This window comes from Kwoniella botswanensis, chromosome 1 (assembly GCF_036426115.1).
Source record: "Kwoniella botswanensis chromosome 1, complete sequence".
NCBI classification, from domain to species: Eukaryota; Fungi; Basidiomycota; class Tremellomycetes; order Tremellales; family Cryptococcaceae; genus Kwoniella; species Kwoniella botswanensis.
In genome coordinates, this window is record NC_088599.1 from 9,255,421 (window position 1) to 9,268,229 (window position 12,809).

Consider the following 12,809-nt stretch of genomic DNA (forward strand, 5'->3'; position numbering starts at 1 on the left):
CAAACACGAATATATACGCATCAACCCACAAGTCACGTGACATCATATGATACGCACAACGTACAACATACATACCTCTACCCCTGTCACTATTTCAAGCGTCATCTTCCTTCGGTCCTCATCATACAGCCATATCTCTGAATCATAGCATCATAGCATCACGGTCAACATGGCAGAGGCAACGTCAGATCCCCGGTCGTCTGGCGCGTCCGACGAAGTAACAGAGATCGCTTTGACGGACCTCAGTCAGGTGCTCGTCGAATTGGGAGATCATCCCGATAATGTTTTATTGATACGTAGACAGATACGACTCATGTTCCGTCTCAGCATGACGGCTGAGATCCTCGATGCCTATGACAGGCTTTCCTCCCTGGTTATGCTTGACGAAGGTGAGTTTGCTGCGTTTTATCAGGCTTGCTGATCTCTGCACAGCGACATGGCTATTGTATTTCGATCTCAAAATACCTTCCTGTCAGCGACCGCTATCCTTAGATGCATTCGTGGAGATCTTGGAGAAGTTCGATCAGGCCGAACAGGATTACATCTGTGAGTGCTGGGACCGTCAGATCACCCATGCTAATGTGCGGTAGCTGCTGCTGTCCTGACTCGCCATATACAATTCGTGCTATCCTGCTTTCATGCTGGAGTGCCGGAAGACGCTGCCAACAACACAACGACCACTGTCGATTCAGATGTCACCGAGTTCCTCAGTGAGGATACCACTAGAAACATGATAAAGGCGTTGTATCAAAGAGGGGAAGGGCTCTTGGATCAAAGTGAAGAAATATGGCAAATATGGTTACAATGGGAATTAGGGTTGTTGTACAACGCATCGAACAAGTGAGCGCATCCGCTCGTACATGATATCATTATCTCGATTCGATGTCGCTGATTCGTATGCGACTCTCAGGCAGACGCAATTGGAGATGATACACACCATGTTTGCGGATCGTGTGGAGATACCTCATACTAGTAAGTTTCGCACTTGGACGGGAATAAGCTGAGATGAGGTAGATATCGATCAAACCTCGAGTGCCTATTCCAACTTCTGCTCGCAGTATTGTCCAGAAGAATATGAGATCCGAATGGTAGAATCAACCGAAAGTAGCCGAGCCGCCAAGATGAAGCTGAGTGAGAAGCGATATGGCAAGACAAGAAGTGATTTTGAAGAGCAACTGGTGAGTTTGTATACAGCTGGCGCCCAGCTGACCTCTCACAGGCCTATACCACCGAGTTGAATGCCCAGATAGCGATCCTTCTGGAGTACGCTTCATGGGAATCTGACCCACGGGCAAGAAACAATGCTCGTGGGAAAGGACCCCAGCCCGATCAGCAGCTCACTCAAAGTGTTTATGAGCGAGCGGTATCACGTTATTCTCTCGCTTGCAGGCAGTCCCAAGCCGCACTAGATGCTGCTGAAGAATCGCTGAGGAGCTATAGGCATCAGTCTAAAGGGCAAGGAGGGAGGAAGCGAGATGAAGAAGGTTCCGACGAGATGGCTGCCATACATCAGCAGATCCAGGTCGCTGGCGAGGCTGTTAGGGCCTACAAAGATGCTGAAGCGGCAATCTGGGCCAAATACGGAGGATGGGCGGTGAGTTCTCAGAGGAAAGAAACACAGCTGACAGATAGGCCGAAACCCTTCCCAGAGACTCCGCTGGTCGACTTAGGATACGGGCCACCAGGGCCTGCCCCCAAAATGGTGACACTTGGATCAACGCACTACTGAGCGAGGTAAGTTATGGCATGAGTAATAAGAGCTAATGATCCAGGAACAAAACGGTTCCGACTCTGCTGCTATCGAGGCTATATTCGAAAAATCTCTTGCTCTTGGGCTTTTGACTACACCTGATGGTCGAACCTCGGATCTGGTAACTGTATTCGTCGGTAAAGCAGCATACGAAAATCGACTGGCACCACCAGAAGACATCGAATGTGAGTAAGACAAGTTGAGCGACGCCACTGATATGACTGTCTCAGCCTCATCACATCCGGTTCTGTCAACGGTACTGAGAGGAATGGACCTAGTTTCCCAAGGTGAGCAGAATGTGTGAGGTACCCTGCTGACCAGTCAGTCAACAAGAGCGGTGATACAAGCCTTAAGTTGGAGAAATTTTTACTGTCTTGGGTACGTAACTAGGCATGGGTTTCGATATGCTGCTGACCATAGATATAGGCCGAACACCGTGCTCCTGCATATATCGAACAAGCTTTGGCGGTAGTAGAAAAGCCGAACAAAGCTCGATCCTCTTCGTATCAAATGGTTCTACTACATACTGACATCCTAAGGTAAGCGCATAATACCATCGATGAAGCTGATCAAGTAGTCGACGTGGGCAGCTTGACCTTGCTCGTTCAAGCTTTTTCAAGGCAATCCAGCGCTCTGATCTCGATTGGCCGGAGGCAGTATACGATGCTCTAATACAGTTCGAACATGTGCATGGGACACTGGACTCCCTACTTGATGCGAGAACGAAAATAGAGAGAGAACAAGAAAAACTGTCGAAGCGTAGAGAGAAGGCTGCATTGGAGACCCAAAAATATATCATGTCGACCGATGACGCCGTGGCAACTGTCCAACCAGTCTTGCAATCTACCGTGGTAGTGGAAGCCATGAATGCAGCTGATACGGCCAAAGAGCCTGAAGGGCATCACAAGCGGTATGCGCTTTATCGTAGACGTGTTGTACCAACTACATAGTATGCTGATGACGGTGACTTTGTGTAACTAGTGATCGCGAACACACCACCATCCTACTGAGTGGATTACCAAAAGGGACTTCGCGTGATCGCATCAATTCCCTTTTTTCAGACGTGAGTTTCAGCAGGTCCAGCTTTCCAGGACCGTCAAGCTAATATGAATAGTGCGGAGACGTTCGAGAAACAACAATTCTTACGGACGATGAGAGCATGTTCGATGCTGCTCTGGTAGAGTTCACAGATGTGGATGCGGTACCCCATGCACTACAGAAGGACCGCAGGAAGATCGATGATGCAGTGATCTCGGTCTCCATGTTATGGCGTTCGACCCTGTTTGTAACGAACTTCGCTCCCGAAATGGATGATGCGGCATTGCGACAACTATTTGGTCAGGTAAGTTGTATCCTCGAATTGTCACATGCTGATCAAGCAGTATGGACGCATCTTACAAACCCGTTGGCCAAGTCGGAAATACGCAAGCAACCGAAGGTTCTGCTATATAACCATGGAAACTCCTGTATGTCTCCGTCTTTGGTGTCACCCGTCGATGATCGAAGTTGACTTTTTTCCTGCTGAAGGCTGCAGCACAAGAGGCCCTCCTCTTACATGGATACAAAGCCTCTCCGGAAGGTTTTGGTATGAATGTACTCATTTCGGATCCTTCAGTCAGAACGCAACGCAGTGATGCCAATAACTCCACATTGTTCGTGGGTGGACTCAACGACAAAACTACCGAGTCAGATGTAAGAGGTTTGCTAAGAGATGTGAGATCGTCTGTTGCTTTGCTTCTCGACCGTGGTTACTTATGCGAGTTTTAGCGCGGTACGATTCGCCATCTCAAGCTTGGTTGGGATCCGGTCAAGAAAGTCTGTAAGGGTTTCGCTTTTGTGGAGTTGTCTTCAGAAGTGAGTGTACATTACTGCAAGATCTGGCGCTAAGTCTATCAGGCAGAAGCAAATGCATGTTTGTCACTCGATGGTACTCCTTATCATAGGAAAATTTTGAAAGTGCAAATCAGCGACCCCAACCATGGCAATAAAAAAGGCAAAGATCGGTAAGTACTCAGCTCCGAACAACGACGTTGCTGATTGTATCTCAGTAAACCTGATCAAGCTGCGGAAAGAAGGGATAGGTTGGTAACCCTGTCCGGTTTACCTGAGAATACACAAGAAGGTTTACTGCAACAATGGCTAGAAAAGATAGTCCCAGTTAGAAGGCTGGAGCTGTTCGCGAAAACCCAAGAGGCTGTAGCGGAGCTCGAGCTGTCCCAAGTGAGTGCAAGCTCGAACCTCGCCCCCACGTTGAGTGAGACTGATCGGATCTAAACTTCAGGACGTTGGTAAACTCCTGCTTCGCTCAGAACCACTTGTCTTCGAGGGCAAGGAGGTCCATTTCTCCACCCAAAGAAATCGATCCACTGGCGTTTCTACAGCCCCCGCGGCTGCCCCGATCTCATCCACCTCTTTCGCCCCTCGAGCTACTAGAAAGGCCAAGGTCATCGCAAAACCTCGTCCGACTGCAGTAGCTGCCGCCGCTTCGACTGTATCTGCTGTGAAAGATGGTTCCGGAGTAGCCGCCCAAGGACAAAGTGACTTCAGGGCACTCGTCGCTGCCAAAAACAAACAGAGGGAAGAAAACTTGGCTAACGCGAAACAAAATACCGGCGGGGAGAAGAGGAAGTCAGAGCATGATGACAATGATGACGCAAAGAGAACCCGTACATAGTCAACAAAAGCAACAACAATTCATGCAATTTTGTACATGTATATAGTTGGACTCGTTCATGGTACAAGTTTATAACACTAACGGATGACACTAACCCATTCCAAACAACCTTCGCCACCATCTCTTGAAACGAAACCATTTGCTTCCCTGCCATCCAGGTCTTCTCGGATCACATCCAACCCACATTCTCCCTGTCCCACATCTCACTACCCCTTCTTCATCTTCAATTTCTACTTTAGGTACACGGACAACCTTGGGCTCGGTGTCATCAATGTTACCTACAGCTATGGCGTCCCACCTTGCTTCCTCCATTGCCTTCGCTCCATGTCCGGGTCTGACAAAGGGGAACCGAACATCACCTTTCGCGCCGATAAATCGAGGGAAAAGACTCTGTAGATGTTCCGATTCTTGATCAGATATGTGAGCAGGGAATATCCATAATCTAAAGCGAGGTTTGTTGAGATCAGTTTCCTCGGCAGCGATATCATCTTCAGTTGGTTCGTCCTCATCATCTTCTTCGAGAGGTTGCACAGCAGGTTGAGCGAAGCCGCCAGAACCTTGGTCGCTAGTATCGCTCATCGTTCGACGACCAAGGAGATGCACTCGATCTTCCGATATGCGGGGTGGTACTGAAGGTCGAATCTGACCGTTTGCAGAGATTTCAACCTCCGGGTCATGAACAAGCAAAGGAGATTCGGGATTTGGAGAAGGGACCATGTCATCAGATGACCCCCGTTGCAGCGGATTAGGTATGGTTTTCGAAGTGAGAGTCGCTGAAGTAGAGGGATGTCTGCGGGATGGAGGTGGGGGAGGCGCAGGCCCACGTCGATTGGGTCGAGCATCGGTGAAAGGATCTGAGATAGCTCTTGAACGAGAATCCGACGAGCGGGAGCGGGAGCGGTTCGGCGGCGAAGCAGCCAGTTCTTCTTGACTATCGTACCCTACAGGTGCTTCATGAGGTGAAGGTCGAGGTGGGGGTCTCGACCGAGATTCAGAATATGACCTAGGTAAAGTTCTTATTCGACGGAGTTTAGGAGGAGAAGTAAGTGGTTGGTCTTCGAAGCCAAGCACACCTTTGATGAAGGTCACGGCTTCATGCATGAATTCGTTGCCGCTGGACTATGGTCAGCTTGATTGAGTAGTATACAAGACTAGACGCACTCACCCTGACTCCAGAAATACAGCATCGTCTATCTCCCAGACTACCCTTGTAGAACCACCCCCACCACGACCAACTCCTCCTCGACTCTGAGCACGCAAAGCCCCCCAAAGCCCCCTAAAGAACGGTTCAACTCCTCCTGTCTTGCTTGTACACCAAGTAGATATGAATTTCTTGGCTTTCTCACTCCTCTCTGATCGAGCACGAGGACTGACCAGGTCTTGACGGGATAGCGGAGATAGCGATGCAGATGATACCGTACTGGATATGAGCGCGTGGAATGAAGATATACGAAGACGTAGATGATGAAGATGTGCGAGCGATCTGAGTGATGACTGGAGACGTGTGTAGGCAGCGCGATGTGAAGGTGGGAGCGAAGCTAGCGTTGACGATATGTATGAGGAGGACTCTTCAGGTGGGGTCGGAGAAAAGTAGAACAAACGACAGTGATGGGCGAAGAGTTGTAAATCCTACATGATCAGCTATCGTCACGATGTAGTACACTCACAGCTGGGTTGGGACTCCTGACTCCCTCTACTCTGTGATAACTAATCCCTTCTCTACCGGAATACACACTTGCTAATGGTGGACTTTGAACTCCGCTGTCTTTACGAGTCCTCGAAGGGGCCTGTTCAGAACCTTGACGCAACACAGCTGGCGGCAAGTTCGACTCATTTGATCCTCGGCGCGACCACTGACCCGTTCGAGAGTGAGCTCTAGATCCAGGAGTGACAGGAGGAGACCGGACCCGAGCTGGGACGTCACCATTCAACGCGGCCAAACCACCAGGACGAGCACGATTTTGTGGATGACTGGGCGATTCAATAGAGGTGGGGAGGTTGTATGAGAAGCCGGGCTTGACGGGAGAATGACCAGCTGATCTGATAGATGATCCGGAGGGAACGGTGCTGTGAGTATTGACGCGAAGAGGAGGCGGACGTCTTGACCGAGAAGGAGGAGGTGAAGGGGGATAATTTGCGTGAGGATCAAAGGTTGACCGAGACATCACAGGTAGCACAGAGCTTGTCGTGCAGAGCTATCTGCTTATGATGCCGATGAATATGAGGATGAAGTCTCGTGCAGCATCAGCTTGTAGTGATGATAGCTTATTATGTGGTTGTCTGAATGATGATAAATGTCTTCTGGTCAATCAAAACAGCAAAGTTTCATTCAACCATTCAACGCGTGTTTTTGGATCTTGTAGTTGTCAATTCACCCAACACCACCAGACCCTCACCACCACCATCATCATCATCATCATGATCTTTCCTCATAACGGTCGACAACGCTTGCCAGAAAGTTATGCAGGGCGGACCATGCAAGCAGATTATGTACGGTCATTTGTCCGAACGCAATTCAATACATTCACTACGCTGCATATCGTTGCTATAATCGCTACTTGAATTTCAAACATATACCATCATCAATCCTTATTTCCTGTCCCGGTTGAGGAAAACGTAGCCAGCGTTGAGGTAGGTGGCTGTTAAAAAGCATCAGCATGATGACCAGAGCAGCTAAAAGCAATTTTTACACTCACCATAACCGAGCCAAGCACAGTAAGGGGCCAAGAACCAGGTAGTACTGAACGGAGTGTAAAGGTTGTGCATCTTGACAGTCATCGCGGTGACTGTTCCGAACAAGGCAAGTATGTTACCAAGGGCAAGTTCTTTTTGCTTGAAGACAAAGTAGGTTGGTGTCCAGAGCAAATTCAACAGTAGTTGACCATAATAGAGCTGAAGGGCTTGATCGGCTTGAGCGCTGAGCAACACAGGGTCAGCTCATCCCCTTCGCAGGCAGAGGGAAACCTTGCAGGGGGTGTCATGACTTACGTTCCGGAGGGAGTGACTGCACTGTCGAAGGCTCGAACGGTGAGATGGGAAGCGTAACCCATGAGACCGTAAAGAATGGTCCAGACCTTGGGATGAGATTAGCGACGGCAGGCACATATCACTCTCGATGAGTAGACTCACAGGACCGAAGACCTCCTTGGGAGGGTTGCCAGGAGGAGGAGTCATGTTCTTGAACCAATTGCTTCTGGAAGATTGGCCGGTAGCGAAGCCACTGGCCATTCCGAGACCAATGGGAAGACCCACTGAGAGGCGCAGAAGGGCGAAGGTTTCAGCATGGATCCACGGGGACTAGAGGAGATGGACTTACCTGCCAAGAATGGGTTTCTTGCCACGTCGAAGAGGATTTCTGGTAATGGAGACATGTTGGTTGTGCTTTGTTGTTAAGTTGTGGGTTGAGAGGTTGTTGTTGTATATGGATATGGGTGAGAGATGGGGAAACAGGAATGTGAATGAGCGAATGAGGATGGAGGATGCGTTCTTGTTATTGGTTGTCCACCTGTCCACCTGATTGATGCAAGTTGCAAGCACAGACAACTATGACGTACTACTGCCCTACTTTCCCGACCCTGTGATTACATAATATCTTTGAAGCAGCAGCATAACACGTGACCTCCACATGACCTCGAACTGTTAATTTGCCACTCAGAGTACACTGGCATAAAATTCAAAAATAACATCATCGACCACCACCAAGTATCGCCAGTACCAACAGTATCACCAGTACTCACCATAAACAGCATCCACCATGTCTAGGAGGTCAAGTCAGGGCTACATCGATCAGCGGAATCAGGATGCTGCTCCTTACGCGGATGTTCAAGTGACCCACCAATTTGATGATGCCCGGTCGGACGCGAGCGGGTCTAGTATCGAGGAAGAGTCGGAAGAAGGACTACCGTTCGATGACCTATCCGATGAGCAGTCCGAACAAGATATAGGATTAGACAATGAAGTTGATTTGGAAGGAGACGAAGCGGGTGATTGGGACGTCGATGATGAGGATTGGGAATTGGCAAATGGAGGTGAGTCCATCTAGGGAAGTACAGTCAGGCTGATCTTGGTAGATTTCACCAAACAGTATAACCGAGTGAGGCAGCAACACGCTGCAACTACGGGGAATGCTCCTCTACCTGCTCGTAACGCTCCTTCTCAGCCGTCATCATCTAAGACCGCCAAGAGCAATCCGCTCGCTGGAGTTGGAGTCGCCATGAATCCGAAAATCGCCCATGAGAAACAGGAGAAAGATAAGAGCGATCGTGCTACTCAGGATCAAGTCCTGGATGCTAGAACGCGATTGGTTTTGGCCGGGCTTGTCAATCGTAATATAATAGGAAAGATCGAACGATGTGTGAGCACCGGAAAAGAGGTGAGTGACAGCACTCATAAGAAACAGTGCTGATGGTTCAGGCAAATGTATATTATGCTCTGCCTGGAGTCGCTGTGAAGATCTACAGAACATCAATTCTCATCTTCAAATCGAGATCGAATTATATTATCGGAGAGCAACGTTTCAAGGGAGAATATACCTCGTCGAAGAATCCAAGAAAGATGGTTAGGGTATGGGCTGAAAAGGAGTTACGAAATTTACGACGGTTGGTTCAAGGTGGTATACGTGCACCGAAAGTTTTCGACTGCAAGGAGAACGTATTGGTAATGGAGTTTTTGGGTGACGGAGATAAGTGAGTCTCAGACCATTTTTGACTCAAACTGACCCATTTAGTGCGTCTCCTCGTTTGAAAGATGCGGAGATCGAAGCGGATCGTTTAGACTTTTTATATGCCGAGCTTGTCATAGCTGTCAGGCGGATGTACCAGCATTGTCACCTAGTACATGCAGATTTGAGCGAGTACAATATATTGTGAGTGGTCTCTACAAGTGTGTACTTTTCAGCAAAGCTGATCTGCGCGATAGACTGCATGAAGGACATTTGTGGATTATCGATGTATCCCAATCAGTTGAGCATGATCATCCTAAAGCTTTCGACTTCCTCCGAGCCGATCTGCAAAATGTGGAGGAATTCTTTGGACGTCGTGGAGTCAAGTGTCTAGGGCTTCGACGAGCATGGGAATTTACAGTCACTGAGAATATCGGGCTCAGCCACGAGGAAGAATTGAGTCCCGATGGGGATAATAAGCTTGCCGCTATCATCACCGAGTGGCTGAGCCAGCCATCAAACAAGACTGATGATGCCGTCTTCTTGTCATCTTATATTCCCAGAACTTTAGCAGAAGTGTACGATCCTGAACGGGATGTAGATTTATTGAAACGTGGAGGTGGAGACGATCTGATCTATGCTGGAATTACTGGATTGAAGCTGGCGGACAAGGCGGAGGAGACGGGGCCGAAAGAAGTCAAGGCAGTACGATTTGAGGATGAACAAACAGAGGAGGAGTCGGGATCAGAAGATGAAGCACAGGATGATCAACCTCACAAACCACGGGGTTTCCGTCATGAAGACAAAGATGCTAAAAAGGTGAGTTATTCGGTCATCAACGTCAGCAAGTACTGATTCATTCCATTGAACAGGAGCGTAAGAAGGCTCTCAAAGAGGAAAATCGAGAGAAACGGAAGAACAAGATGCCTAAAGCGGAGAAGCAGCGTCTGATCAAGAAATCTCAAAAATGATCATGATGCAACACAAATCTCTTGTACATCATTTTAACAATCATTATCATACTTTGCATAGGGTAGATTCGATTCCATTTTGTATTTAGCGTACATATATTGGATGCATACAATCTTACAGTAGTGGTACACGCTACTCGCGATCTCAATCAGGTTCTCTCGTAAAAAAAGTAATGTTCTCAACCGATTCAGGCACGAGTCACTATAAGAACTCCCTGTTTATCGTCGATCCGATCATTAACAAGATTTGTTGATCGATCGAGTGAATTACGGTGGCCGGCTGATCATGACTTCGATTCAGTACGACTTGCAGTCAGACATTCCCGATGTTGACATCTCTGGTCGATAAATGAATTAACTTTGCGTCATAACATATCTCATCATTGAAGATGTGCGTCATCATGAAAGGAATTAACATATATATAAAGAGGGAATTGAAATCGAGTGTTTCCCACTTCTTCTTTCAGCACGAACCAAATAAACAAACAAGCAAACAACTCATCCCACCTTTTTAAATAAATACTCCAATCATTACAAATTCAACAAGATGTCATCTGACGAAGCTTTCGTATCTACTGCCGATGCCAACGTCCCTGAGACTAACCTCAATGTCGCTGCCGAGGACCGAGCAGCCGAGGAGAGTGAGGCTACTGGCAGAATTTCCAAAGGTAAGCGATCGTATTTGCCCTTTCTTCATGGATTATGCTGATCGATAGTTGGGTCGCAGAGGAAGTTGAGGGTCTCAAAGACACTATTGGTGGTGGAGAAGTGCTCGACGATTCCGAAGGTTACACCCGATCATCCAACAAGGACGTTTCGGCTCTCAAGCAAGAAGATGAAGTAGATGCCGCTGTCGCCGATCTAGAGTAAATATGTATCTTATAGTCCTATGCACTTGTAGCAATAGCCCGCCCGTGCCTCTTACCAGCAAGTTACTTCATCACATCGACATCAAAGCATGTCATCTATGTACTAAACTACACTGACAAGTATACAGCGTTAAAATACTTCTTCTGTCTGTCTTTGATCTATTCTCCTTCTTTCTTATCGTACCGCTGCTTTCCTTTACCATTACTCCTCTTCGACTCGTCTGATCTTCGTCTACCTTTCTCCTCAGCTCGTCGTGGCTTCCCGCCCGAGTTGATGAACTCGTGCAACTCATTATCCAAACGGTATCCAACAGACTTCATCTCATCCACCACTAATCGCCATCGAGAATCATTGGTAGTGATACATTTGCGGATGAGAGAATTATAAATCGCATATGAAGGTTTGAATCCATCAGCTTTCGCTTTTTCAAGGTAATAGAAAGCATCTTCATAAGTTGGTCGGGTAAGGCAGAGGTTGATCATATTTTCGTAAGTCGTAGCGTTGGGCGATAAAGATTGCGCAGACATTTCGTTCAGTATCGCATCACCGAGTGGTCGATGCTGCGCACTTATACAGCAAGACAGTACTAGGTTGAAAGTATCCACATTGGGTGTCAGACCAAGATCCGTAGCCGCTGTTTGGGTTGCTCGAGCCCTTTGGAGATCGCCAAGTCGAGCCGAAGCATCGATTAGAGCGTTCAATGCTGTGATGTCGATCGGCTGTCCTGATTTGTACATGTCTTCTAATCCGTAAAATGCTTGGTCTATCACCTCTGCATTTGATAAAACTGAAACGATCGGTTGAACGGTAGCCATCGTAGGTGTAAGACCAGCGTCGCGAATAGATACCAGCACCTGGAAGGCATTAGGCACTTCCCCAGCATTGCAGAATGCCTCTAACAACGGAGCGAGGTGCTGTTCCTGAGGGGCAACAGGTAAAGATTCAAGGATGGTTGATGCGAAATCCGGTCTTCCCCATCGTCCAGCCGCATTGAGCAATGATAAGATAAGGCCTTCATCGGCTGTATAGCTGGATTTGACTCTGTACCAAGCGGTTTCGGCACCGGAAAGCTACAATGTATCAATTCAGCGGGGTTCTTCAGATTTCTGACTTACATAATGAGCGTCCGCACTAGCTATCAATATATCCACCCATGCACTTTGATCCAATCTCACACCGACAGCCGAATCATTCTCTATCTTCTCTGCGATCTGTAAAGCCAGACGAGGACATCCCCATTCGCATGCCAGACGAATTGCGGTCTTAACCATGTGCAGAGGAACAGCTATACCTTTGACAAACATGTCGTTGATGACGTATATGAGATGTTCTAGATTCCCGTTGACAGTAGCTGCTCGAGCAAGACCTTGATAGCTTCCGGCAAGTTTCGAATCCGTATATAGCAAGAACGATTGAAGAAGATGAGGATATATGACAGAGAACTACAGAATCAGCAAGAGTTCATGCCTATTGTGTACTCACCCTCAAGAAAGCTTCCACCCCTTCTGGGCCGAGTTCTACATTTCCTGCTTTGGCATCTTCCCAAGCCGCTTGAGCAACTTGCCATCCTAGATTCTCCGATTCTTCACCTGGTGCTGTACGACTGAGTGAGAAATCTCCGGCCGCTCTGAGTATAGCGACATATGCTTCGGGTCTGGGACGTCTGTTCTCTGATTTCAGCCTAGCTAGCCTTTGGATAAGCACCGCTAAGCTTTCCTGCTCGGGAGCTTGTCGACCTAATCTGGGCAAGGGGGTTCGTTTGTTGGCAATTGTTTTCGGATTACGAGCTGGACGAGGGGTAGCTGCTGCAGCGAAACCCCGCTTGGAGAACGCCAGAGACCGGCATGACCTGCAGATGGTGGACATGGGATTGATGATCGAACG

At 48.1% G+C, this 12,809-nt stretch overlaps 6 protein-coding genes across 6 annotated transcripts; 3 read left to right on the forward strand and 3 right to left on the reverse strand.

Annotated features, from left to right (window-relative positions):
* Positions 1–169: 169 nt before the first annotated feature.
* On the forward strand, positions 170–4,424 carry L199_003486 (uncharacterized protein; the record flags this gene model as incomplete). The annotated part of the gene is made up of 20 exons (XM_064889216.1): positions 170–389; positions 433–546; positions 591–840; positions 911–972; positions 1,015–1,178; positions 1,247–1,537; positions 1,633–1,734; positions 1,806–1,935; positions 1,981–2,006; positions 2,072–2,128; positions 2,177–2,289; positions 2,361–2,660; positions 2,732–2,813; positions 2,865–3,112; positions 3,165–3,216; positions 3,278–3,463; positions 3,518–3,604; positions 3,647–3,753; positions 3,799–3,970; positions 4,032–4,424. 20 exons carry the CDS (start codon positions 170–172, stop codon positions 4,422–4,424), a joined length of 3,156 nt encoding a protein of 1,051 aa, XP_064745288.1.
* Positions 4,425–4,514: 90 nt separating this feature from the next.
* Positions 4,515–6,589, reverse strand: L199_003487 (uncharacterized protein; the record flags this gene model as incomplete). Its single annotated transcript, XM_064889217.1, has 3 exons — positions 4,515–5,538; positions 5,590–5,918; positions 6,092–6,589. The coding sequence occupies 3 exons, from the start codon at positions 6,587–6,589 to the stop codon at positions 4,515–4,517; spliced, it is 1,851 nt and encodes a 616-aa protein (XP_064745289.1).
* Positions 6,590–7,013: 424 nt separating this feature from the next.
* L199_003488 (uncharacterized protein) lies at positions 7,014–7,795 on the reverse strand (the record flags this gene model as incomplete). The annotated part of the gene is made up of 5 exons (XM_064889218.1): positions 7,014–7,063; positions 7,121–7,341; positions 7,413–7,498; positions 7,554–7,675; positions 7,741–7,795. 5 exons carry the CDS (start codon positions 7,793–7,795, stop codon positions 7,014–7,016), a joined length of 534 nt encoding a protein of 177 aa, XP_064745290.1.
* A 383-nt stretch (positions 7,796–8,178) lies between these two features.
* L199_003489 (uncharacterized protein) lies at positions 8,179–10,055 on the forward strand (the record flags this gene model as incomplete). The annotated part of the gene is made up of 6 exons (XM_064889219.1): positions 8,179–8,452; positions 8,495–8,796; positions 8,838–9,109; positions 9,151–9,288; positions 9,342–9,903; positions 9,957–10,055. The coding sequence occupies 6 exons, from the start codon at positions 8,179–8,181 to the stop codon at positions 10,053–10,055; spliced, it is 1,647 nt and encodes a 548-aa protein (XP_064745291.1).
* A 547-nt stretch (positions 10,056–10,602) lies between these two features.
* On the forward strand, positions 10,603–10,925 carry L199_003490 (uncharacterized protein; the record flags this gene model as incomplete). The annotated part of the gene is made up of 2 exons (XM_064889220.1): positions 10,603–10,723; positions 10,783–10,925. 2 exons carry the CDS (start codon positions 10,603–10,605, stop codon positions 10,923–10,925), a joined length of 264 nt encoding a protein of 87 aa, XP_064745292.1.
* A 158-nt stretch (positions 10,926–11,083) lies between these two features.
* L199_003491 (uncharacterized protein) lies at positions 11,084–12,791 on the reverse strand (the record flags this gene model as incomplete). Its single annotated transcript, XM_064889221.1, has 3 exons — positions 11,084–11,995; positions 12,041–12,187; positions 12,408–12,791. The coding sequence occupies 3 exons, from the start codon at positions 12,789–12,791 to the stop codon at positions 11,084–11,086; spliced, it is 1,443 nt and encodes a 480-aa protein (XP_064745293.1).
* Positions 12,792–12,809: the final 18 nt, after the last annotated feature.